This window comes from Ursus maritimus, unplaced genomic scaffold (genome assembly GCF_017311325.1).
Source record: "Ursus maritimus isolate PB19 unplaced genomic scaffold, ASM1731132v1 scaffold_23, whole genome shotgun sequence".
NCBI lineage: Eukaryota > Metazoa > Chordata > Mammalia > Carnivora > Ursidae > Ursus > Ursus maritimus.
In genome coordinates this window covers 45,933,784-45,956,796 of record NW_024424786.1, presented here as the reverse complement: position 1 = coordinate 45,956,796, position 23,013 = coordinate 45,933,784, and the positions used below count along the sequence as shown (strand labels likewise).

General features: G+C 61.5%; 1 protein-coding gene across 9 annotated transcripts in view; it reads left to right on the top strand.

Moving 5' to 3' along the window:
- Nucleotides 1–507: 507 nt before the first annotated feature.
- LSP1 (lymphocyte specific protein 1) overlaps nucleotides 508–23,013 on the top strand; it is a 43,676-nt gene continuing 21,170 nt past the window's right edge. For 8 of the 9 annotated variants that reach the window (XM_040639663.1, XM_040639657.1, XM_040639661.1 and 5 more), the window contains exon 1: nucleotides 508–661. In XM_040639663.1, the coding sequence (XP_040495597.1) occupies nucleotides 594–661 (68 nt within the window). In that variant the 5' untranslated portion in view covers nucleotides 508–593. Of the gene's footprint in view, nucleotides 662–12,570; nucleotides 12,965–23,013 lie in introns of those variants that run through there. The other variant, XM_040639664.1, reaches the window with a different exon arrangement.

The following is a 23,013-nucleotide window of genomic DNA, read 5'->3' as shown; positions in this document are numbered from 1 at the left end:
GATGTGGGGTGTGCAGCAGGGGGCATTTCCTGCAGGGCCCCAGCTGTCAGCCGCCTCAAGAGCTCAGGCCGGTCAGCGGGCCTCGGAGCAGGGCCTTGAGGCTCGAGGCCCGTGGCTCAGAGGACAGGCGCACCCGTGCTCCGCTCTGCGAGCAGCCAGGAGGGTTCCACCTAGAGAGGCCAGGATGCTTCACCTGGAGGCCCGGGGTGCTCGCGGAGGGCCAGCCAAGAACAAAGAGACTTCGAGGCCAGGACTGCGGGGGATTCACGAGGAGCATGGGGGGGCTCCTGGGCAGGCGTGCGGACGCTGTCCCAGCCCCCACACCCACCGCCACCTTCCCAGGGCCCCTCTCTGTCACCCCTGCCCTTGCAACTTGCTTAACACTTCCTGATGGCTGGTTTTTTCTCTCCTCTTGCATCAACAGATTCAAAAACAACACCCCAACCCCAGCCCCAATATGTTTCAAACCTCAACCTGCAGCGGAAGGGGGAAGTGAAACCTGGCTGGGGGTGGGGGCTCTGGGGCCAGCCGTCTGAGGAAGCACCCAGAGCCACAGCACAGACGCACGGCCTGGAGCGGCCCAAGCCAGCCCCATGGCGGAGGCTCCCAGCCCCCCCAGCTCCGAGGAGCAGGAAGGGCTGCTGGCGGACAAAGATGCCGGGTAAGGGCGTGTTCGAGCGCGCACGGGTCTCTGCACTTACACGGGGGTGGGGGGCGGCGGTGCTTAACCTGGGGGTGGACAGTGCCATGGGGGCCTTGGGGCAGCACCGGGCGGCAGGGCGCTTTCCTGGGACCCCGTCTCACCCCTCGGCGCGTGGACGCCTCGCTAGCTGGGCTTCGGGGGGCGAGGTGGACACCTGATGCAGGGACTCAGACGCGGCCCAGACAGCCTGGGAGTAGAGGGGCCTGGGACGGGCGGGCCAGAGCTTGGAGGGCAGAAGGTGGGGGTGGGGGTGGGGGTGGCGGCGGGGAGGGGCCTGGGCCAGCACTGACCTAGAGGGGCTGTGTGGCCTCAAGGCCTGTGCGTGAGGCCAGGCTGAGCCCCCACCCCCGGGCTGCCCCCTGGCCTCGCGGTGATGGAGGAGGCCGAGGATGCTGGCTGGTGCCCGTTCTGAGGTTGGAGATGGGACATGAGGGGGACATGTGCAAAAAGATCCCCCGCACCACCACAGCCAGAGCCGGGCAGAGAGCCCGCGGAGCTGCTGGGTGCCAGCCCGCGTGGGGAGAAAGGGGCAGGGCTGTCGGGGGCAGGCCTCTGGGCTGAGCCGGGCTGTGGGGACTGACGGGTCCAGGGCACAGACACCGGCAGAAACGAGAGTCAGGGCTTCGGGGATGCTGGGCCTTCCAGGGGCAGACCCATGTTCTGACAGGCCAGGGAGGGACAGCCATTGGGCACGGAGGCCCCTGGCGCAGGAGGAGGACCGTGGGTGGGGGCTGCTGCCCTGTCGAGTGGAAGGGAAGGAGCAGGTGCCCCAGGCCAGAGGGTGAGGCGGCGAGACACCCAGAGCCACAAGCACGGAGACCAGGGCGTCGCCAGGGCCACGGTCACCGGCCCCAGAGCAGCTGCTGGGTGGGGCTGGGCGAGGCCCCCAGACCCAGGCCTCAGCAGCCCCAGGGCCGACTTGCCAAGTAGATTCTGATGCCTGCTCTCCTCCTGGAGGCTGGCGGCTGGACACCTGATCCTGTGACAATGCCTTTATTCATAATGAGGGAGATGAGCAAAATGTCTGCCATGAGTGTGTGCGCACGTGTGCCTGCATGAGGGAGGGGGAGGTCGCCTTCTCCTTGCACCGTCCTACAGGGGGCCTTAGTTCGGGGGCTTCGGGGACCACAGCACTGGGCCGAGGTGGGAGGCTGAGCAGCGTCTGGAAACAGCGGTCAGGGAGAAGGTGCACGTGCCAGGCTGGGGCTGTGGGGGCCACACTGCCCCTCGAAGGTCTCTAGGGGACCCTGTCGCCAGGGGTGGGGTAGTGTCCTTCCACCCTGAGGCGACCGGCAAACAGCTGTGTCCCGCTCAGAAATGGCTCCTCGCGTCAGCGCTGTCCCCATGTTCCTCCGGCCCCCGCATGACCATAGAAGGGCACAGCTCGAGCAGCCTGGCCGCAGCACCCCCGCCTCCCTCCTTGGCCCCATCCTTGGCCCCCCCTCCCAGCTGTCCCTCAGCAGAGGAAAGGGAGGACAGCCGGGACCGGACGAGGCCTGGGCGGGCAGGAGGCGGGGCCGCACCTGTGCCGCAGGAGCTCCGGCGGGAGAACGGGCTGGCTGCCCCCTGCCCCTAGAGACTGGGATCCCCCCCAAGGTGGTGTCAGAATGAAACCGAGACCCAGCGTGAGGCAGGGTTCTCATTTCACAAGGTGACTAAGAGAACTGGGGATTTTCCTGTCCGGGGTGATGAGAAGTCCTGGCGCCCAGGCTAGGGATGTGTGGCCCGGGAAGCCCCCACACGGGAGCCCCCAGGAGGGCCAAGCCTGGGCAGGGTCTGCTGGGGCTGGGGCACTGCAGACAAGACCTGCCTCCAGGCCCCCCCCCCGCCCCCCACTGCCTGCACCAGGACACCATTCCTCCTGCCCGGCCAGGTCAGGCCGCACCCCTCCAACTGGGCAATAGACTGCCTCCTCAGATGCTCCAGGACGGGGCCACCCTCCTCTCAGACTGTCCCAGGATGGGGACACCCCCACTCAGATGCCCCAGGACGGGGCCACCCCCCTCGGATGCCCCAGGATGGACCCCCCACTCAGAACCTCACTGGGGCCCAGGACTGGGTTGATGCCAGTAGCAAGCCCAGGCAGGGCGTTGGCCCCTCCTCTGTCTCACCTGTAGTCCAGGTCAAGGTGCTCTCTCCTTGCTCTGGCTGCTCAGCTGTGGGGTCCCACGGAGCTGGCCAGCACCTCGGGGCTTTAGCGTGGCTCTGCGGGGCCTCCCTGGTGAGGCTGAGGTATGGCCATGTACCCCGCCCTGTGGGGAGTGAGAGACCCGGGACCCTGAGGAAGACAGGCCTGGGGCCTCCTTACAGGTGCCTGGAGAGAGGGCTTTCGGTTTGACAAGTCCAAATCCTGGAACCCCGACCCCTTGGAGGCCCTGTGTGCACCCCAAACTTCCCCAGGGCCATGCTGTACTGGGTCCTCCTGTGTCCACATGGCAGAAGAGCTGACCCCTCCCTGCAGACAGGCCTCACCCCTGCCACAGCCCAGCCCACTCCCCAGCTTGGCAAGGTGCCCTTTCCTGGTGGTTTCCAGGCCTTTGTCCACCACGCTCTTTCTCCACGAAGCCACTGGACCCCACGTGTGGAACCGTTCACCACGGGGCAGCAAACTCCATGCCTCTGGGCAGCCACAGCAGGCCTGCCCCGGTCACGCCGCCCTCACTTCCCCTCCAAGGTCTGGCACTCCCAGCACTTCCCAGTTCCAACAGGTGCCAGATCATTGCTGGCTTTGCGTGGTTCCTTCCTAGCGCTACCAGGCGGTCCGGCCCCCTCTCCGGCTTTGCAATGCTCGTCCGGCTCACCTCCATGACCACGGCCCCAGGTTCCTGACGTCTGCCATTGCCTGTGGTTGGGGCCAGCTGGGAGCCCTGGTCTTGCCAGGAGCCCTGGTTCTGTTCTGGGAACCCTGGTTCTGTCCTGGGAACGCTTCTGTTCTGGGAACCCTGGTTCTGTCCCAGGAGCCCTGGCTCTGTTCCGGGAACCCTGGTTCTGTCCTGGGAACGCTTCTGTTCCGGGAACCCTGGTTCTCTCCTGGGAACCCTGGTTCTGTTCCGGGAACCCTGGTTCTGTTCTGGGAACCCTGGTTCTGTCCCAGGAGCCCTGGTTGTGTCCTAGGAACCCTGGTTCCGTCCTGGGAGCCCTGGTCCTGCCAGGAGCCCTGGTTCTGTTCTGGGAACCCTGGTTCTGTCCTGGGAACCCTGGTTCTGTTCTGGGAGTCCTGGTTCTCTCCTGGGAACCCTGGTTCTCTCCTGGGAGTCCTGGTTCTGTCCTGGGAACCCTGGTCCTGCCTGGGAGCCCTATTCTGACCTCCCCACGCCCGAGGCTTGCTGCGCTGCCTGGACGACCCTGATGGGGGCAGCAATTGGGTGAACAGTTGTCTCCCTACCTCCTAGGCTTCTGACCCCCACTGCCCTTTGGGCAAGTCCCAGCTCCTGGTCCCAGGTGATTCTGGAGTGCTGCCTCCTTCACTTCTCCCTGCGCCGACCTAAGAGGAGGCAGAGGGCAGACACCACCTTCACGGCCACCCTGGGCAGAGCCCCTTTCTGGACTATCTGTCCCTGCAGGCTCTTTTGGCCTTTACCTCTGGGCTCCGGGGTCTTCAAGAGAGAGGCCACAGGTGCCCTCTGAGCTACAGGTGGCCGCAGCTGCGGGAAAGGGTTGAGCTGGCCTGGAGGCCAGGAATACCCTGGACTTCATCTTCCTGTCCAGCTCATGGAGCCAGGGTGGGAGGGGGCCTGTGGCATCGGAGGGTCAGGACCCCACAGGTCAGATCCCCTCATGTGGCCAGACACGCCGGTGGCCCTTCCACCCACTTGCCCTCCCAGGGAGGCTGGATACCCCTTGGTAGAGCCAAGATGCTTGGCTCTGGAGCAGCAGGCAGCGCCAAAGGCCACTAAGGAGGGCGGGTGGGACCATGATCTGCCTTGGTGGCAAGCTGAAGGGTGGGTGAATTGGGGGTGGCACCCTGGGGCTCCTTCCCCAGCCCTGACCAGGGTCTGGACCAGAGGATGGCAGTCAGAGCTAGGTCAGGTCAGGCCTAGGGATGCCCAGATGGGCCTCCTTTCCTCCTCCCTCCAGGACAGGGGTCTCAGGAGCCTGGAAGTTTCCTGGGGAGGGGGAGGCTGAGCTCAGCCCAGATGATGGATGCCTCCTCCTGTTGCGGGGTTGGCGGAGGTCACTGGCTTCCTCCTGCTTTCCATCTGGGCCCTGTCACATTCCTTCCCTAGGTGGGGGACAGGGAGAGGACACCATACCATACTTGGGGACATTGCAGGCCCCCAGCCCTGCTGATTCAGGAAGCCGGAAATCCTCCCCTGCATCCTGGCCCCCTCCCCTGGTCCCCCATCTGCCTTCTCATAAAAACAACCCTGGAGCCACATGGGGGCAGTGCCAAGAGGGTCTCAGGAAGCAGAATGGGGCAGCCCCAGATGGGGTGGCACTGCGGACCCCACCGGCCTAACCCTGCCTCAGTTTCCCTGGGAGGGTGTCAGAGCAGCAGGTGAGCCCTCGGTCAGAAGATGAAAGTTCCAGCGCCTTGGCCGAGAGCTTGGGCTCTGCTCTCCTGGGGTCTGAGTTCCCAGTGCCCGGGGGGGGGGTCGGGGGAGAACGGGCACAGGGTCCCAGAGGCGTCTCCAGCACCTCTTTCTGGAACCAGTAAGCCTCGCCCCCTAAGGCCTTAGTTTCCCATGTGCCAACCTCCATAAAGCTCTTCAAACATTTCATGGCTAGTGAGGTACTTCACAGGGAGAAACCAAGGCTTAAAAGGACTGAGAGTGTTGTCAAGAGATATTGTCCGGAACCTGGAGGGACACCGGCTGGTCCTAGCCTGGAGGCATGGATGCTGCCTGACAGGGACCCTCTCTGGGGAGCCTGTGCCCCCTGCGGGCTCACGGTTGGGATGCTGGGGACCTGACAAGACCTCAGGGGACCCAGGGTGTCTGGGTTGCCCCTTGGAGGCGCTTGCTAACCCCGTGCAGCACTGCCGGATGGCTCTGCACCTGCAGGTTCCCGTCGGGGCGAGGGTGGTGCTTCCTGGGGCCCATCCAGAATAGGGCATAGCTAAGAATACATGACCAGAGACCTCCCCAAAGGCAAAAATGGGATGCGGCACTGTCAGAACAAGCTGATTCTTTCTAGAGGCATTTCTCCCAGGACCCAGCCTACCAAAGTCTTTCTAGGAGCTTCTAATACCTTCTTGGAGATTGGGGATCCAGGGCAACCAGCAAAGGGAGTTCTTAAACCTCTCCTAGTGGGTGGGAGTACACAGCCACAGGCCCCCAGCCCCTGCCCCTGCCCCACACCCACAAGGCTGGAGAGAGGGGCTGGGGGCCTGTATGGGGTATGGGGTGGCCAGGACATTAAGGAATTGAAGAAATCAGACCTCCTAACTCTGCTGGCCAGCACAGTCCTGTGGTGCCAGCCACAGGCAGATAAGGCAGGTGGGGAAGGCAAGAGGTGGGGAAGAAAGCCCCTTGCCCTTTCCTGGGGCCAGGCCAGTCCTGCCCAAATTCCATCTGCTAACTGCCTCTAGGCTGGGAAGTTGGGAGTTGGGGGGTGGGGAGAGACCACTATCTGGTCCTACCAGCTGGCAGGGAGGGGCTGTCTGGGAACCCAGAGCCCATCTATGATCCCCTACGGAGCGCCCACCTTCCCCGAGCAGGAGTGGGAGAGACTTGGGCCTTGGAGCCTGCAGCAGTGTGGATGTGCAGAAGGCAGCAGGGGTGTGGGGTGTGACAGTAGTGGGGGGTGGGAGGGGCAGGTTCTGCACCCATTCCCCCCCCCCCCGGAGCCTCAGCTTCCTCAGCTGCACACGGGCTGTGTGGGAGGATGGGGAAGGGTCACTGCCCTGCTCTGTGCCTGGCAGGAGGGATCTCAGATGCTGCTCCTTCACTGCTTCCCACAGGTGTCTGTACCCCTCCCTGAACGTAACCGGCTATTTTGATGGTTTTGCTTCTGAGGCAACCCAAAGCTATCTTCTTCTCCTCCTCCCCCAGCTACCTCCCCTCAAAAGAGAAATGGGACTCAGGACAGATGGATCTAGCCAGTTGATTCTGGAGGAACCTAGGAAGGAACCTTCAGTCTTCATCTTGGTCCCATCCCCAAACCAATCCCAGCTTCCTCACGACACCCACACACCCCACCTTGGCCCCTCTCCCTTCGCTGGGCTGACCCACATGAGACAGATAAGGGCTCAGGACATTTGGAGGCTGCCTTCTCTGTAAGTCAGAACATTTCTCTATCCAGGGTCACCCAGGAGCCATGGAGGTCACCCCTTTACCCCTTCTCCCCACCCTCACCTGGGACCCACTGCCTGTTGCACATTTCATTGGAATACCACTCTGTGAGTGCATGCGTGCATGCATGTGTGGGTGTATGTGTTGAGAATGTTTGAACAAGAGGACAGATTCCTACTTCTCCAGCCCCTATTTAGGTTCTGCTGTAATGCTCAGCCTACTGGGCCATGAGGGTCTTCTCTTTTATCTTCTTGAGCGACAAGCTTACAAACCATGAAGAAAGGAAAGACTAAAGACTTAAAAGGAAACTAAAAGACTTAATGATGGAGAAAAGTATGAATGAAAGAAAAGTGAATGAAGAAATGTAGGAAACAGGAACAGCCAGATGGATGGATGATGGATGGATGATGGATGGATGGATGGATGAGTGGATGGATGAGTGATGGATGGAGAGATAGATAAATGGGTGGATGGGTAGATGGGTGGATGAATGGATAGATGGATGATGAATAGATGGATGGATGTGTGGATGGATGGGTAGAGATGGATGAATGGGTGGGTGGGCCGATGGGTGGATGAATGGATAGATTATTGATGGATGGGTAGGTGTGTGGATGGATGGATGTGTGGTTGGATGGATGGTTGGAAAGATGGATGGATGATGGATGAATGGGTGGGTGTGTAGATGGATAGATGTGTGGATGGATGGGTGTGTGGATGGATGGTGGATGTATGGATGGATGAGTATGTATGTATGTATGGACTGGTGAATGGACACATGGAATGGAAGTATGGGCAGGTTGATGGGCTAATGAATGGAATGCTGACAGATAAATGATTGGATAGACTAATAGAAGGTTATCAAGACATATGGATAGATATGGATAATGGCTTGATTTTTAGATGGACAGATTGGGAAATATAGGAAGTGATAGATGAATGGAAAGATAGATAGTGCATGAATAGACATATGGTTGATGCTGGATAAACTATCAAAGAGATAGACTGATGAACCAAAGCACCTAAGTAAGGAAATTTGCACTCACTGTTTTCTTTCTAGAACACTTTTTCCCACCAATGTATGTAGCCATCTCTAATCTTTCTCAAGTCTCTTTTCAAATAAGGAAAAGATCATTCCTTCCTCGGAGGTTTTCTTTGACTATAATATATAAAATATCAATTTCCTCCAAGACTCCATATCCTCCCACCCTGAATTTTATTTTCTATAGCATTTACCACCGTTTGATATATTACAGTATATACTTACTGTTTATTTTTGTTGTTGTTGCTCCAGCTAAAATGTCAGCCTTGTGAGAACATGGGCTTTGTTAATGCCAAATCCCCAGTACCTAAAAAGTGGATACAGTAAGTGTTTAATAAGTTTGTGGGAAAATATATGGATAGATGAACAAATAGCTGAGGATAAATGGAGTTATGAATAAATCAATGGTTGGTTGGATGAGACATGGATGACTGGATGTACGGATGAAAAGAGTAGCCTTTATGGAATGTTTACCAGGTTGCAGCAACTATTTTAAGTTTTAACTCACTTGGATGGCTTAATGGGCAAAGTAATGGGCAAATACGTATATGGAGATATAAACATGTACTTACTTATGTACATATGCATGGCTTACTAGATGGGAATATGGGTGAACATATTGGACAGATATATACATGAATGGGTGTATAAATGAGATTGATCAATAGTAAAATGTTTGGAGAGATGAATGAAAGTAAGAAGAGAAAATATTTGGAGAGATCAAAGGATGTATTAAAGAATGAACAGACAGCTCACCAGTTGGGTAGCTGGTCAAATAGATATTCAAACTGATGGTTGAGGATATACATAATAGTAATTAACATATATTGAGTGGCTATTACATTCCAAGTGGATGGATGGCTAGCTGAGTATTTCTTCGAAGTGTTTTATATGTATTATGACATTTAGATAAATGGTTGGATGGGTGGGTGTTGGGGGCAGAGGGATGAATGGAGGGATGGATGAGTGTGTGGATGGATAGATGAATGGATGCTTGCTCAATAAAGAAATGTAAAGAGAGATGAATAGACACAGATATATATATATATATATATATATTGATAAATGCTTGAATGGATCAATGGAAGGATATATTGTGTTTATACGGATAATTGAATGGATAGATATCCTTAGAAGTTGATGGATTGATAATGATGCATGGAAAGACAGAAAACTATATAAAGATGATGGATGGATGAATGGATGGATGGATGGATGGGTGGATGGGTGGAAGGGTGGGTGGATGGATGGGTGAATGGATGGGTGGATGGATGGATAGATGGATGGATGGATGGATGATGGATGGGTGGGTGGATGGATGGGTGGGCGGATGGGTGGATGAATGGATAGATGGAGGATAGATGGATGATGGATGGATGGGTGGTTAATGGGTGGATGGATGGGTGAATATTTGGATGGGTGAATGGGTAGATGGATGGATGGTGGGTGGACAGATGGATGGATGAGTGGATAGATGGGTGGATAGATGGATGGGTGGATGGGTGAATGGGTGGAAGTTTGGATGTATGGGTGAATGGGTGGATGGGTGGATGTATAGATGGATGATTGAGGGATGATGGATGGATGGGTGGTTATTGGGTGGCTGGATGGATGGGTGAATGGGTGGATGGATGGATATGGATGGATGGATGGATGGATGGATGGATGGATGAATGATGAATGGGTGAATGGATGGATAGATGGGCTGATAGATGGGTGGAGGGATAGATGAATGGATGATAGATGGTTGATGGATGGATGGGTGGTTAATGGGTGGATGGATGGATGAATGGACGGATGTGGATGGATGATGGATAGGTGAAGGATAGATGATAGGTCAAGGATAGATGATGAATCATTGAATGAATGGATGGATGGATGGATGGATGGTTGGATAGATGATAGATGGGTGATGGATGGATGGGTCATTGATGGGTGGGTGGATGGATGGATGAATGGGAGATGGGTGGATGGATGATGGATGGATGGGTGGTTAATGGGTAGATAGATGGTTGGATGGATGATGGATGGATGATGGATGGATGGGTGGTTAATGGGTGGATGGATGGATGTGGATGGATGGATGGAGAGATAATGAATGGGTTGATGGAATGGTTGTAGGGGGGCAGATGGATGGATGGATGGACAGGTGGATGAGAGATGGATGATGGATGGATGGGTGAGTGAACGGATGGATGGATGGATACATGGTGGATGTGTGAATGAGTGAATGGATGGATGGATGGATGATAGATGGATGATGGATGGATGGGTGATTAATGGGTGGATGGACGGGTAGGTAGGTGGATGGATGGGTAGATGGATGGATGAATGGGTGGATGATAGATGGAAAATGGATGGGTGGATGGATGGGTGATCAATGGTAGAATGGATGAATGACAGATGAGTGGTGGATGGTTGAATGGATAAATGCATGGACAAATAACAGTAGAGTTGATGTCAAATACTCTGCCCTATCGTTCCTATTAGGACATGCCCTAGTAACTATGGATGTTGGCCACTGCATTAAAGATCTATTCTTGCCACCTCCCATCCATCAGCATTTCTGATAGATAATCAAGTAATCGTATTTTAAGTTCTTAGTGACAAAGAACTCCTGCCATTCCAAGGCAGCCTTCTCCCCATGGGAGTATTTTTCCTTCTTTTGAACCAAAATATGTCTTGGCACATTTCCTTCCTGGCTCTCTGTGACTGGGATTCCAGAACCAAGAGCAGAAGGCAAGGGGGAGATGTGTAGGTTGAGGTGGAAATGAGGCACAGGCTCACGTCCCCTGGGCAATCTGGATCAACCCGAGGACCAGCCCTGCTCCCCTTTCCCTCCTTCATGTTCCTCTAGAATCTTGAGGCATCTGCAGCTCTGGCTGGATGCTGGGGATGGATGGTGGGCACAGCTGCTTCTGGGGCACACCCCACATTCTCTGGCTCCCCCGGCATTGTGGGAGGGGAGAGCTGTGAGCTCCCTTCCAGGGCTGGCCACAGGACCCAGCCTGGTGTTGGTGGTGGTGGGGGGGGGACAAATCAAAGCCAGACTTTATGACACCCGCGAGGTCTGCACCTGCCAGCCACCACCTGAGTCACCGCAGACCAGAACAATGGGCTGTGTGGCTGCCACTCTGACACACAGGGCCTTCACAGTAACTTGCTCACATGTGCACCCCTCGCCGGTCTGATCTTAGCCGCACCCTTGTGCAGACTCGCATCCCCCAGGTGCTCTCGGCCCTGGCCCCCTGGCCCAGCCCGAGGCCAGGCTAGCTGGAGAAGTGAGAGGGACTGTTCCTCGGCACTGCGAGAATGGAGGGCAGCAGGGGCAGGCAGGCAGTACACTGGCTCGTGGTTCTGGCTCTGCTGGCCCCAGCTCTGCAATCTCGGATACCAGTCTGAGCCTCGGTTTCCCCATGTGGGCCCTGGGTGCAGTGGCCGTGAGGCTTGGCGAGCCAGGCAAGCTGCTAGATGTGACCGCTGGGCACTGAGCTGGGCTCGGTGACGCCCCGCGGACATCAGTCCAGTACCCGCCTTGTCCGGTCACTCGCCCGCGAGCGTTCTCAAGTGAGTCACGGCGACTAAGCCCAACCAGAGGAACAGTGGGCTGGGCTGCACCTCCCCAGGCCTTGGCCAGAGCACGGGGGGCAGGGGGCCCGCCGGCCAGGGCACCGCTCTGACCTTGTGCCCACCGGCCACCCTGGGAGCGTGCTCTCTGCTACCAAGCGGGGCGGGCCGTGTTTGTCTCTGCCTCGGGGTCTCCCTGCTCTGACCTTCCAGGGCATGCGGTGGGTGCTGGGGAGGGCAGTAGCCTCCCCATTTGGGGAGCAGAGAGGATTCCCCCTCGAGGTGATAAGTGGAGCAGAGAGCTGGGCATAAACAAGGGGAAAACTGGAGAACCAGGAGGGAGGGGAGGGAGGGAGGGGGAGGGAGGGAGGGGAGAGAGGGAGAAGAGGAAGGGAGGGAGAGGAAAGAGGGGGAGGGAGGGAGGGAGGGAACAAGATAGGGGGCAGAGAAGAGACACAGAGGAGGGAGAGGAGGAGACAGGAGATCTGAGTGTGGGAGCAGGGAGGGCTGGGGGGGCTGGCGGGGAAGGGAGCAGGAGGGCCCAAGCGGGAGGGGCAGAGAGCAGGGAGAGGGGCAGGGCAGGGGGGCTTGACCCAAGGAATGGAGCACAAAGGGCCAGAGGGTCTGGTGTGGACCAGGCAGAGCGAGGAGAGAACACGGAGGATGGAGAGCAGTCGAGGCTGGTTGCCCTAATGAGGCGGTGAGGATGAGCTGGAGGAGAGCAGAGTGTGGCTGGAGTGGCCGCCAAGGTGGCCGAGGGGAGACCATGCCCATCCCAGGCTGCTGTGAGAACTTGCTTGGAGCCCCAGGGCTGCTGGCTTGAGGGCTTTTTTCCTGACATTTTATTGCCCCTAAGAGGAGGGTGAGGGAGGCCGAGGGGGGAGAAGGGGGCTGGGGGGAACAAAAGGGAAGCAGCTGCTTAACGTCCTGAAGGAGAGACCCACAGAGTCCGTGAGGCCGCACAGACGGGGACAGACAGACGGGCACCCAGACGCCTGGGGGCAGCTAGCGGGGAGCTGGTCCAGGAGACCCCCAGGGCCAGAGGGCCCAGGGCGGACAGACACAGGCCACAGACAAGGAGACAGGGCGAGCAGACAGGGACGGGGTGTCAGGGCCAGAGAGCCCAGACGGCCAGCCAGACAGCGAGACAGCTCGGATTGAGGGACAGGGACAAGGGAGGGAAGGAGGGGACGGGAGAAAGAAAGGAGAGAGGAGGGGGGGCGAGGGATCCAAGTGGCAGGAGGAGGAGCGGGGGAGGGCAGCAGACAGAGGCCGGCGGCCTTTGAAGAAGGAGCAGCAGCGTCCCCAGGGCTGGGGTCAGGCCAGGTCGCCGGCCCGCAGGGCGGCCGCCAGCAGCATGAGCAGCTCGTCCCTCCTGAGGAGGACTTCCAGCAAACGGGGCCTGGACAAGCTGGTGAGGTAGGTGCCCCCCGGCCCAGGCTGGGGCAGGGTGGGCATGGCTGGGCAGCTGGGCTAGGAGCCCGGGCACCCAGGGCGGGGTGAGGGCTGCGCACGTGCACTGGGTGTGTGCACACGGCTGCTTCCTCCTCTCGGCCGCGGCTGTGCGGGCTCTTCCTCACCTGCACGCCCGCTTGGCCTTGGCAGGACCGCGCTCTTTCCAGACACCTTCCCCCAGCCCTGGGGCCTCTGGCCCGGCCTGCTGCTCCCAGTGCGAAAAGGGTATCCTCGGTGCGCTTCCAAGGCCTCGCCTGTGCTCCCGCTGGCCCCTGGGGACCACCCTGTCACCCTTGCTTTACAGATGATGAAGCTGGAATGTGCGACCACACTCACCAACCCCCCCTAGCGCACCAGCCCTGCGTGGGAGGTGCCACAGGGCCTTGGTGAGTGCCTGGGCCTCAGTTTCCTCCTTTGTAAAGTAGTGGCACGGTGTCACCGACCTCAAAGAGGAGGAGAGAGAGAGCAGAACCAAAGGGCCGGAGGTGGACCCAGAGCCAGCACTCCATACCGCGGGCTGCTCGTCACTTTACTCTGAGCCGCCTGCAATGCCCTTCCTCCTCCTCTACCCTTCCAGGCATCTAAGGATAAGCTGAAATGCTGCCTCCTCCATGCAGCCTGCTTTGGCTTCTCCTTCGGTGGTGTGGAGTGTGCTGGGCAGACCGCAAACTCCTGGAGGGAGGGACAGGCATCTCAGCGCCCTAGCTCCACCCGCGCCTTGACTCTAGGAGAGAGGAGACGTGGTGTATAGGTTGGGCCCTCAGACACTGACTGATGGCTCTCTCCCGTCCCACCCAGATGTGGCCCAGGGGCCACCGCTCAGGGTCAGGACCAGCAACGGGGTTTGAGGGGGTCCCTGCTGGCCGTGGCCCCCCGCAGCCCCTCCCCGTGCACTCATAAGGTAGACCCCGTTCCTGGGCGTCACACCAGCTCTTTCCTGGCTCTGCCAGGCCTGCCTGGTGCTGCTGACCAGGGCATCCCTGGGCAGCACTCCTCCTCCCTGCTCAGCCGGGATGTGTCTCCCTCCAGAAAGCTCTGTGGCTCGAGCACTAACGGATGCCCAGAGTCAATCCCTGAGGCTCACCCGCGCTGCTTAACAAATGGGGAAACTGAGGCCCAAGAGGGCAATCATACGCTCCCCTGGAGAATGACAGGAAGGGTCCCAGGTGGGCTGGACTCACATCCCTCATCACAGGAGGACCCAGGTCAGAAACATCGGTCAACAGTGGCCTTGACTCTGCTCTCCAAGCCCGCATTAGGCCGCTGCCCTGGGTGAGCAGAGGGCACAGCGGAGGCTCCGACTGGGCATCGAACCTGCCCCTCCAGCTCCCGCTGAGCTGAGGGTGGGGGGCAGGCCGGGAGCGAGCCCCGAGCCCCTGGGGGACCTGCAGAGGCCAGTGGGCCAGGGACAGGAGGACGCGTCCCTTTGACCTCCACCGCTGTCCTGCCGCGGGGGGCTGGGTGGGGAGCAGGGAGAGTCTGTCCAAGAGAGCAGCACCAGGGGGTCCGTATCCAGCTTCAGCAAGCAAATTGCACGGCTCACATGGAGACGCTCGCAGGTGTGTGGCCGGCACAGGCCCCAGAGCCAGCCGTGGGCCAGGCGCCCCGCACCCGCCCATGGACTCTAGGGGCCCGGCAGCTGGTGGCATTCCCGCCACCCTCACCGACACTAGCACCTGTCTCACCTCTCACAGGCTTCCCTTTCTGAAGCCCGGGCAGACGGCCCCTTGTCCCTGTTGGAGAGACAGAGAACCAGGCTCAGAGAAGCTAGTGACTTGCCCTGGGTCACCCTGGGAGGGGGGAGCCTGGCAGCTGCAGCCACCGCATCACCCTCATCCTTCGCCAGGGACGCCTGGGTGCGGGGTGGGGCCCTCTCTGTGACAAGCTCGGTGGAGGCATGCAGGAAGCCAGCAGGGCTGGGTGTGAAGTGAATCCAGTTTAAGTAGATTAAAAATGGGCCCAGGAGGGGGGACTTGTCCCCGTGCCCACCCATACCCGTGTCTCAGCTCGGCTCCGTCCCCATGGCCGCCATGAGGGTCCTCGCCAGTGGTCACGGCCTGGGAGGCTTCAGGTGGCATTACTGGCCGCGCGGACTCCTGCTGTCATGCCCCCAGGCCAGGCTCAGTCCCTCCCCAGGTGGTTGTCTCCATTGTCCCTGGTGACCTAAAGCTGGGCCGGGCAACCCTGGGCCAGGCCAGTGCCAGGGGTGAGCGGGGCACAGCACCCCATTCCACAGGCCCCCTGGGTTCTCCCTGCCTGCCTGGTCTCATGGTCTCTGGGGGCCTGGCTTTGTGAAGCGGGGGCTCGGCTGGCACAGAACAAAGGCCCTGGCTGGGTCACCCTGCTGGTGTCTCTCCTGGCATTCGGGCTCCCGATCCCGCCGGGGAGGCTCTGGGAGCTGGCGGAGCCCTGAGGCAAGCTCCTCTCCCCCTGCGCTGGGCACACGTCCACCATAGGCACGCCGGCAAGCTTCGTGCCCGGCTTCCCACCCTGGGCAGCCAGGTCTGCGAGGCCTCCGGGGACCCCGGTGTGGCCAGCAGGGCCAGGGATGGGCCGGCCCAAGGAGGCAGGGGGGAAGCCAGGCCTCTAAACCAGTGTCCAAAGGGGTGTGGCCACCTCGGGCCCACCCAGGGCCCAGATGGGAGGGGGCTGGCCCTGGCCCTGGCACAGCCTGGCTGTCTGGTGGGTGGTGCTGCCCTGGGAGCAGGCGGCCTGCCGGCCAGAGCTGCCCCAGGAGCCCAGCGAGCTGGCACGGCGGAGGTGCAAGAACTGAGTGGCCCAGCTCCCTGGGCAGGGCGTCAGGGCCGGAGCCCAGAACACCGAGGTTCAGGCCTGGGTCCCATCCCGTGAACTAGAGCAGGACAGAGAGGCGAGCAAGCAGCAGCTCGGGTGCACTGGGCACCTGGGGGCTCGCCCCCCACGCCCCTGCCGGAGCCTCGAGAGGGCACACCGCGGCCCCTGGGCCCTGAGGGGTGGCTAGAGTGGGCAGGGCTCCCAGGAACACCTCGTCGAGCTCGGAGTGGCTCAGCACAGGTTGGTGGCCCAGGGCCAACTCACACAGGTGTCCAGGGGCAGGTGGGAGCTGGGGGTGGGGGAAGCCCTCGGAGGCCCCTAGGGGTAGTGAGAGTGTGGGATCAGACTGCTGGCTGCCCCGGAAAGGGAGAACATGGCTAGGAGAGGTGCTGGGAAGGGAGAGGTCCCGAGGTGGGCTTGAGGTGAGGCCGGGGTCCAGGGGTCGTGTGCCCAGTGGGCTGTGAGGCTCTCCCAAAATGTGTCCTACCAGGTATGGGGGGAGGCAGAGATGAAAAGAGAGAAAGGAAGTGAGTGAAAGTGAAGGAGGATAACGAGGAGGGGGCAAGGTGCGGGAGGTCTCCATGAAGACAGAAAGAGGGCATGCAGGGATGGAGAAGGGGTGGGGACGGGGACAGGGACAGGATTGGGACAGGATGGGGTCAGGAAAAGGATGGGGACAGGGCAGGGACAGGATAGGATGGAATGGGGATAGAGCAGGGGCAGGACAGGGACAGGTCAGGATGGGGTGGGGATGGGACCAGGATGGGGACAGGGAAAGGACAGGACAGGATAGGATGGGGATAGGACAGAGACAGGATGGGGACAGGGCAGGATGGGATGGGGATAGGACAGGGACAGGATAGGGACAGGACAGGATGGGGACAAGGGCAGGATGGAGACAGGACAGGGCAGGATGGGATGGGGATAGGACAGAGATGAGGACAGGGACAGGATGGAGACAGGGCAGGATGCCATTGGGATGGGACAGGGATGGGGACAGGGAAGGGACAGGGACAGGATGGGGACAGGGCAGGAACAGGACAGGATGGGATTGGGGTAGGACAGGGACAGTGATGGGGACAAAATGGGTATAGGATAGACAGGGTGGGTATAGGATAGGGACAGGACAAGACAGGAGGGGACAGGACAGGGATAAGACAGGAATAGGACAGGACAGGGATGGGAATTGGACAGAAACAGGACAAGACAGGGATGGGGACTGGGCAGGGACAGAACAAGATGGGATGGGTCAGGGACAGGATAGGACAGATGGACAGTACAGGATAGGGACGGCGACTGGACAGAGACAGGATGGGGACAGGGACAAGGATAGAACGGGGATAGGACAGGGCCAGGACAGGGATAGGGACTGGACAGAGATGACACAAGACAGGACAGGATGGGGACAGGAGGGGGACAGGGACAAGAATAGGATGGGGATGGAATGAGACAAGAAACAGGACAGGGATAGGATGAAGGCAGGGACAAGATGGGACAGAGACAGGACAGGATGGGACAAGGGAATGGGATGGGACAGGATGGTGGCCAAGAGGAGGGAGAGGTCGAGTGAAAACAACAAAGAGAAGGGATGGATGCGACAGGGCACGGGGATGCTCCAGAGTGATTGGGTGCCACGGAGGCTCCTTAGTCCCTCCCACGCTGTCCCTCCCACGCTGTCCCCTCCCACGCTGTCCATCCCATGTTATCCCCTCCCACACTGTCCATCCCATGTTGTCCCCTCCCACGCTGTCCCCTCCCACGCTGTCCCCTCCCACGCTGTCCATCCCACACTGTGTGTTCCATGCTGTCCCCTCCCATGTGTTTCCTCCCACATGTCCCCTCCCATGCTGTCCATCCCACACTGTCAATCCTATGCTGTGCCCTCCCACACCATCCTCTCCCACGCTGTCCACCCACACCGCCTGTCCTACGCTGTTCCCAGCAGCGGAGGGAAGTAGGCCCCGAGGGCCAGGTGGTGTGGGTGCTGAGTGTGGGAGGTGAGGCGGCCCCGTCTATGGCCCACCCCTGGCTCACCAGGGAGGTGGGAGGAGGCTGCAGAGGACTGGCAAGAAAGGAGGGAGGGAAGGCCAGTGAGGCCAAGAGAGGGCAGAGAGGAGGAGAGAAACCCCCATAGGGAAGAAGGATGGGTAAGGGGACTGAGGATGGGATGCCTATGTCTAGACTGGGGTGCCCTCATGCGGCCCAGGCTCTCCCGCCCCTGACCCTCCTGCTGTCCTGCACTGGCCTGCAGGAGCTGTGGGGCGGGACCCCCGGCATGCCTTCCGTGGGGGCTGGAGGGAGGCCCAGGTCGGACGCCTCACCGCTAAGTTCAGCTTCCTCTCCCGTAACAGGGTGACGAGCCACATGCTGGCTGTGGAGGGGTCACTTAGTCCCCAGCTCCCCGCAGCGCCCTTGGGGACAGAGACTGGGGCAGGTCCCACCCGACCCCAGCTGGCAGACCATCCCAAGGCTGGCCCAGCGAACCCATTTGTGTGCGTAAGGACGCTGAGGCTCAGGGAGATTCGAGGCCTGGCGGGCGGGCAGCGGGAGTCTGCAGAATTAGAGGACGCACGGCCAGGGCGTGGCACGGCCCCACCTCCTTCTCTTCTGCCAAGCCCCCTGCGCACCCCTGGGGTCTGCACAGAGGGGCTGGGGATCGAGGAGCACCTCAGAGAGGGGCCGGCGGGGGGCAAGCAGGGCACCCAGGGCTCCGGCGGCAGAGACAGGGTGGCGGCGTGAGGCAGAGGGTCAAGATGCTCCATGCACGTGGGGGCCTGGGACTGTCCAGGAGGGCAGAGCTGGGAGCCGCACACAGGGGTTGGACGCCAGGCTGCGGCTCCCGGCCACGTGGGCAGCCAGGTTTGGAGACCCCGAGATCGGCCCAAGGAGGAGAGCTGTGCGCAGGACCCCTGGGCTGTGGGGAAAACCTCCCCTCCCCCCACCTCTGGGCAGGACGAGAGGGGAGATGGATGGCAGAGGCTGCAGCCGGTGCCAGCCGCCAGTCGCCAGTCGCGTGTCACGGAATGTGCCGAAGCCCGGCCCCGTGAGCGTGGCGAGAGCCTGCCAGGCAGCCCCAGCCCGACTTGGGAGTGACGGGTTCCCCTGGAGGGCCGTCCGGAGCCAAGAGGAGCCTGGGCCGGGCCCGGAGGTGAGGCGGGGCTGCCAGGCAGCCGGGGCACCCTGTGGTCAGTCCCTCCTGCCGTCCCGGAGGTGGGCCCGAGGGCTGCGCAGGCGTGGCTGTGGGCGGGGTGGCTGGGCAGTCTCCTGGGTGGAGGCGACACTTGGCCCAGACCCCTGCAGCACTGTGGTCAGGGACTCAGAGACGGGATCGCACAGTGAGCACGGCGAGCAGGGCAGAGGAGGGAACACAGCAAGCGCAGGGCTGGGGCAGGTCACAGACAGGCGAACCTGGAGAGGGTGGGGACTTGACCTCTAACCCCAGGCCCAGAAGTGCCCGGGCAAGGAGGCTTACCAGGGAGCACATCACAGGAGGTAGGTCTCCCAGAAACAGGGAGGGGATGGGCCCTCCAGCAGGACTTCAAACTTGGTTCTGGATCCCACTCTGGGGCAGAAGTGGACGGTCCCCGACCCAGCCTCTGTGCACCAGGGGAGGCCTGGGAGAGAGGGGCCTTAGGGCCCAAAGCTCTTCATGCGCCCACGGGTCGGGGCTCTGTGGATCCAGGCTGTAAAGGGGACGCCTGAACAGGCAAAGCCCCACTAGGAAGGTTTTGAGGGCACAGACGCCCTCTCCCTCAGGCTGGAGCCGTCTGCCAGCAAGGGGGCTCCTGGACAGCAGGGACTTGCTGCATGGCACTCTCTCCGTCGGGCCTCTTGAGCAGACGATGAGGGTCCGCCCGTCCGGCCTGGACGCCCTCGGGGCCAGTGGTGTGATGGGCAGGCCTGGGCTGGGGTTGCCCTGACCGACCTTCGGAGGCCGGTCCCCCCAGAGCCTTCGTGGGTCCGGGAAGCCAGGACGCCACAGGTCTGGGGCGACGGTTGTGGCAGGAACTGGGGGCCGGGCACTGCACAGGGGCTACCAAGGGAGGGACCCATCCGGCCCGAAGCCCTACGGCATGGGCAGCTCACATCCACGTGGACGGCGGGCGGGCCACGCCAGAGACCAGCAGAGCAGCTCAGCGGGGCGTGGGGCAGGTTTGGAAGGCAGGATTCCCCAGGGACTGACGCCCTCCACACCACTCTCTCCCTGAGGGGCGCGTGCGTGAGATGTGCCGGGACCATGGGTCACCCGGGAGGGAACGATGGGGGAGAGAGGACAGTGCCCCATCCTCTCTGACGGGCGTCTGCCCACCACGTCTCGGGTCCTTCCAGGCTGGGTACGAGCACAGGCGCCCCTCCCCTGAGGGACTTCCTGCAGGCTCCCTCCTACCCCCCAGCTTTGAATAGGGGCCCTCTCCTGGGGTCCCTGAGCCTCACCTCAAGGACAGCACGGGCTTTCCTGGCAGCCCCTGAGGTCCCTAAGTTCAGGACCTCGCTGTGGGCCCCTAGCTCCAGGCTGGACGGCTAGCCGGCTGGAGCGGAGGGGAGGAGCCTGGGCCTGAGGGGAGGGTGGAGTTAGGGGACAGGCCAGCCCCGCCTGTGAGCAGAGGGCTGGGACACACACCTGGGCCCGCCAGGAGGTCGTGGAGCAGGTAGCAGATGTGGGGGTGTCGTCGAGGGGGATGGGGAGCGGGAGCCCAGCTCAGGGAGGGAGGCTGGGGACAGTGGCAGCTGTGGCTGTGGTCTCCTGCCTCCCCCTTCCCAGGGGGAGACCTCCCTACCTCCCTCTTCAGCTGTAAACTGGGGGTACTGAATGGGGTGAGAACCAGGTGGCATTTTGACCAGTGGGGGGGCCATCTCGGGCTGAGCAGGGCCTGGTGCCAGTGCCCCTGAGCGGTCCCTGGCGACCTGAGGCCGGAGGCAGGGGCTACCCTCGCCAGTCTGCCCCTGGGGCCGGCCAGCAAAGAGGGGCAGAAGGGGGACTCCTTGGCTTTGGGGGCTGTGTGGGGCAGCTAGGGGGTTCTCCCCAACAAGAGGGGCCCGAGGGCTGCCGCACTGTGAAGACGAGGTGGGCTGGACAAAGAGGCTGGGCGAGGGCCCTACAGAGATGACACTGTGGTGAAGGAGGTGCTGGCCGCAGCTGGGGGGGACCGCGGCTGGGGGGGGCAGCCCGGGCAGCAGGTGGTCCTGGCTGGGGGCTCAGGGCTCACGTGCATGGAAAGGTGCCAGTAGACAGGCTGCTTTGGCCTTTCCCACCCAAGTCAGGGCTCAGAGGGTCCAGAGCCCCTGCCCAGGCCACGCGGCCTGTTCCCCTGCCGGGGGCTGGGAAGGAGCTAGAGTCGTGGGTGGGCCACTCTAGCATGGCCTGGCCTGGGGCACGCGGCTCCTAGAACACAAGGCAGGACTGGCCTCTGTCCAGCCAGCCGTGGGCTCCCCGAGCCTGCAGCTGCGCCCCATCTCCCCCAGCCCCAGCCCGGGGGTGCTGGCCCCTTGGGGCCTCACCCCCCCACATACACCTCAGGGCCGCCTATGCCCCCAGCCTGTGCCTTTTGGGGAGCCAGCCTCTCTTTGGTAGTGGGGAAGCCAGCTTTGCAGGCAGATGTTCCCTCCTCTGGGGAGGCTTCTCAGATGAGACCGGCCCACCAGGGCCAGGAGGGAGGGGGTGTAGGGTGCAGGCCAGGCCTGCCCCGTGGTGCTTCAGCTTCCTCTTGGGGGCCCGGGTCAGCCAAGAGCACCAGCCAGGAGGAAGCAGGAGCTGCGGGGTCTTGGTGTGCACCCTGCTGAGTGAGGTCTGTGCCCCTTTTCACAGCTGGGGAGCTGAGGCTGGGCCGGGGTCTCACCCCGGGAAGGGGGTCAGAGAGACCAAAGCCACAGCCCTGCCCTGGCCCCAGCCCCAGCCCCAGCCCTTCCTCCTGGGTTGACCTCCTGTGGTTCCCTCCACTCAGAACCCCATCCTCCTCGCCCCAGGGAGAGCAACACGTTCCTCCACCTCACGTCCCCTCCAACTGCCTTCCACTGAGCTCCTCCCTGCTCAGAACCTTCCAGAGCCCCCAGGGTCCCCAGCTGCTCTGCCCTGGGTCTTCCAGAGACCTAACACCACTGCCAGGCCCCTGGGCACTGCCCCATTTGTGCTGCCTCTTCTGGGAGGGACCACAAAGGGGACGGTCAGGAAGGGCCCACCCCAGCGCTCAGCAGGGACACTGAGGCCCCGGGGCTGCGTGAAGGCCCAGGCTGTCCCCGCCCCCCCTGCAGCTCTAGCCCCTATGAGGCGCCCAGCATGGAGGAGGAGGGAGGGAGACAGGAAGGGGGCCTAGGGTCTTGGCACTTCAGGCCTTTCCTTGCGCCCCCGGCCGCTCTCTGCTCCTTGTCACCCCGGAACCCCAGTGTCCCACTACTGCCCCTCAGCTCCCTTAGGGGCAACTCATCCCCAGGGCTCCACCAGGTTGGCCTGGGTCCCTCCTCACTGGCAGTCCCTCCTGACCATCTCCCCGGGAGTCCCCATGCACCCCACACTCTGCTCGCCCAAGCTCAACTTGGGGCCCCCCCAGCCCACCCACCCATGGGTGCCCCCTTTCCTTCTGGGCTGCAGGGAATCCTGGAGGCTGCTGTCCCTTTGCCCATGCCACCTCCCTGGCCAGTAGCTCCCCCTCCCAGTCCTCTTGTGCCCCACAGGGGCTCAGAGACCCTCCTGTCCGCCTCCCCACAGCTGCCCTTTCCTGGCCAAGGCTGCACTGAGCGCACTGGCCTTCTTGGCTCTCCTCTTGCTGTACGCTCTCCCTGGCGCATGAACCCCAGCTCATCTTCCAGACCCGAGTTCGCCTCCTGGGCTCCCCGGGGCAGTGGGGTTGGGCTTGCCCAAGGGGGTGTCTACCTGGCCCACTGACTGGCTGTGCCTTTGAGGAAAGGGGTCCTCCCTCCCCACGCCCAGCAGGGCACAGCACACCCATAAAGGTGCTGCTGGAAGAGGGACGGCCGGGAGGGTGGGCTGGACCCTCGCCAGGGCAGGTGCGCGGGGCGTGGGGGAGCCAGGTTCCGGCAGCTGCAAGCCCCCATGCCTACACCCCCCGCCTGGGGCAGCAGTGTGCACCCCCTGCTGCCCCCCTCCTGCCACCCCCCGCTGTCCCCCTCTTGCCACCCTGTCTCCTGCTGCCCTGTCTCCTGCCACACCCCCCCGCTGTCCCCCTCCTTCTACCCCCCCGCTGCCCCCCGCCTGCCACCCCCCC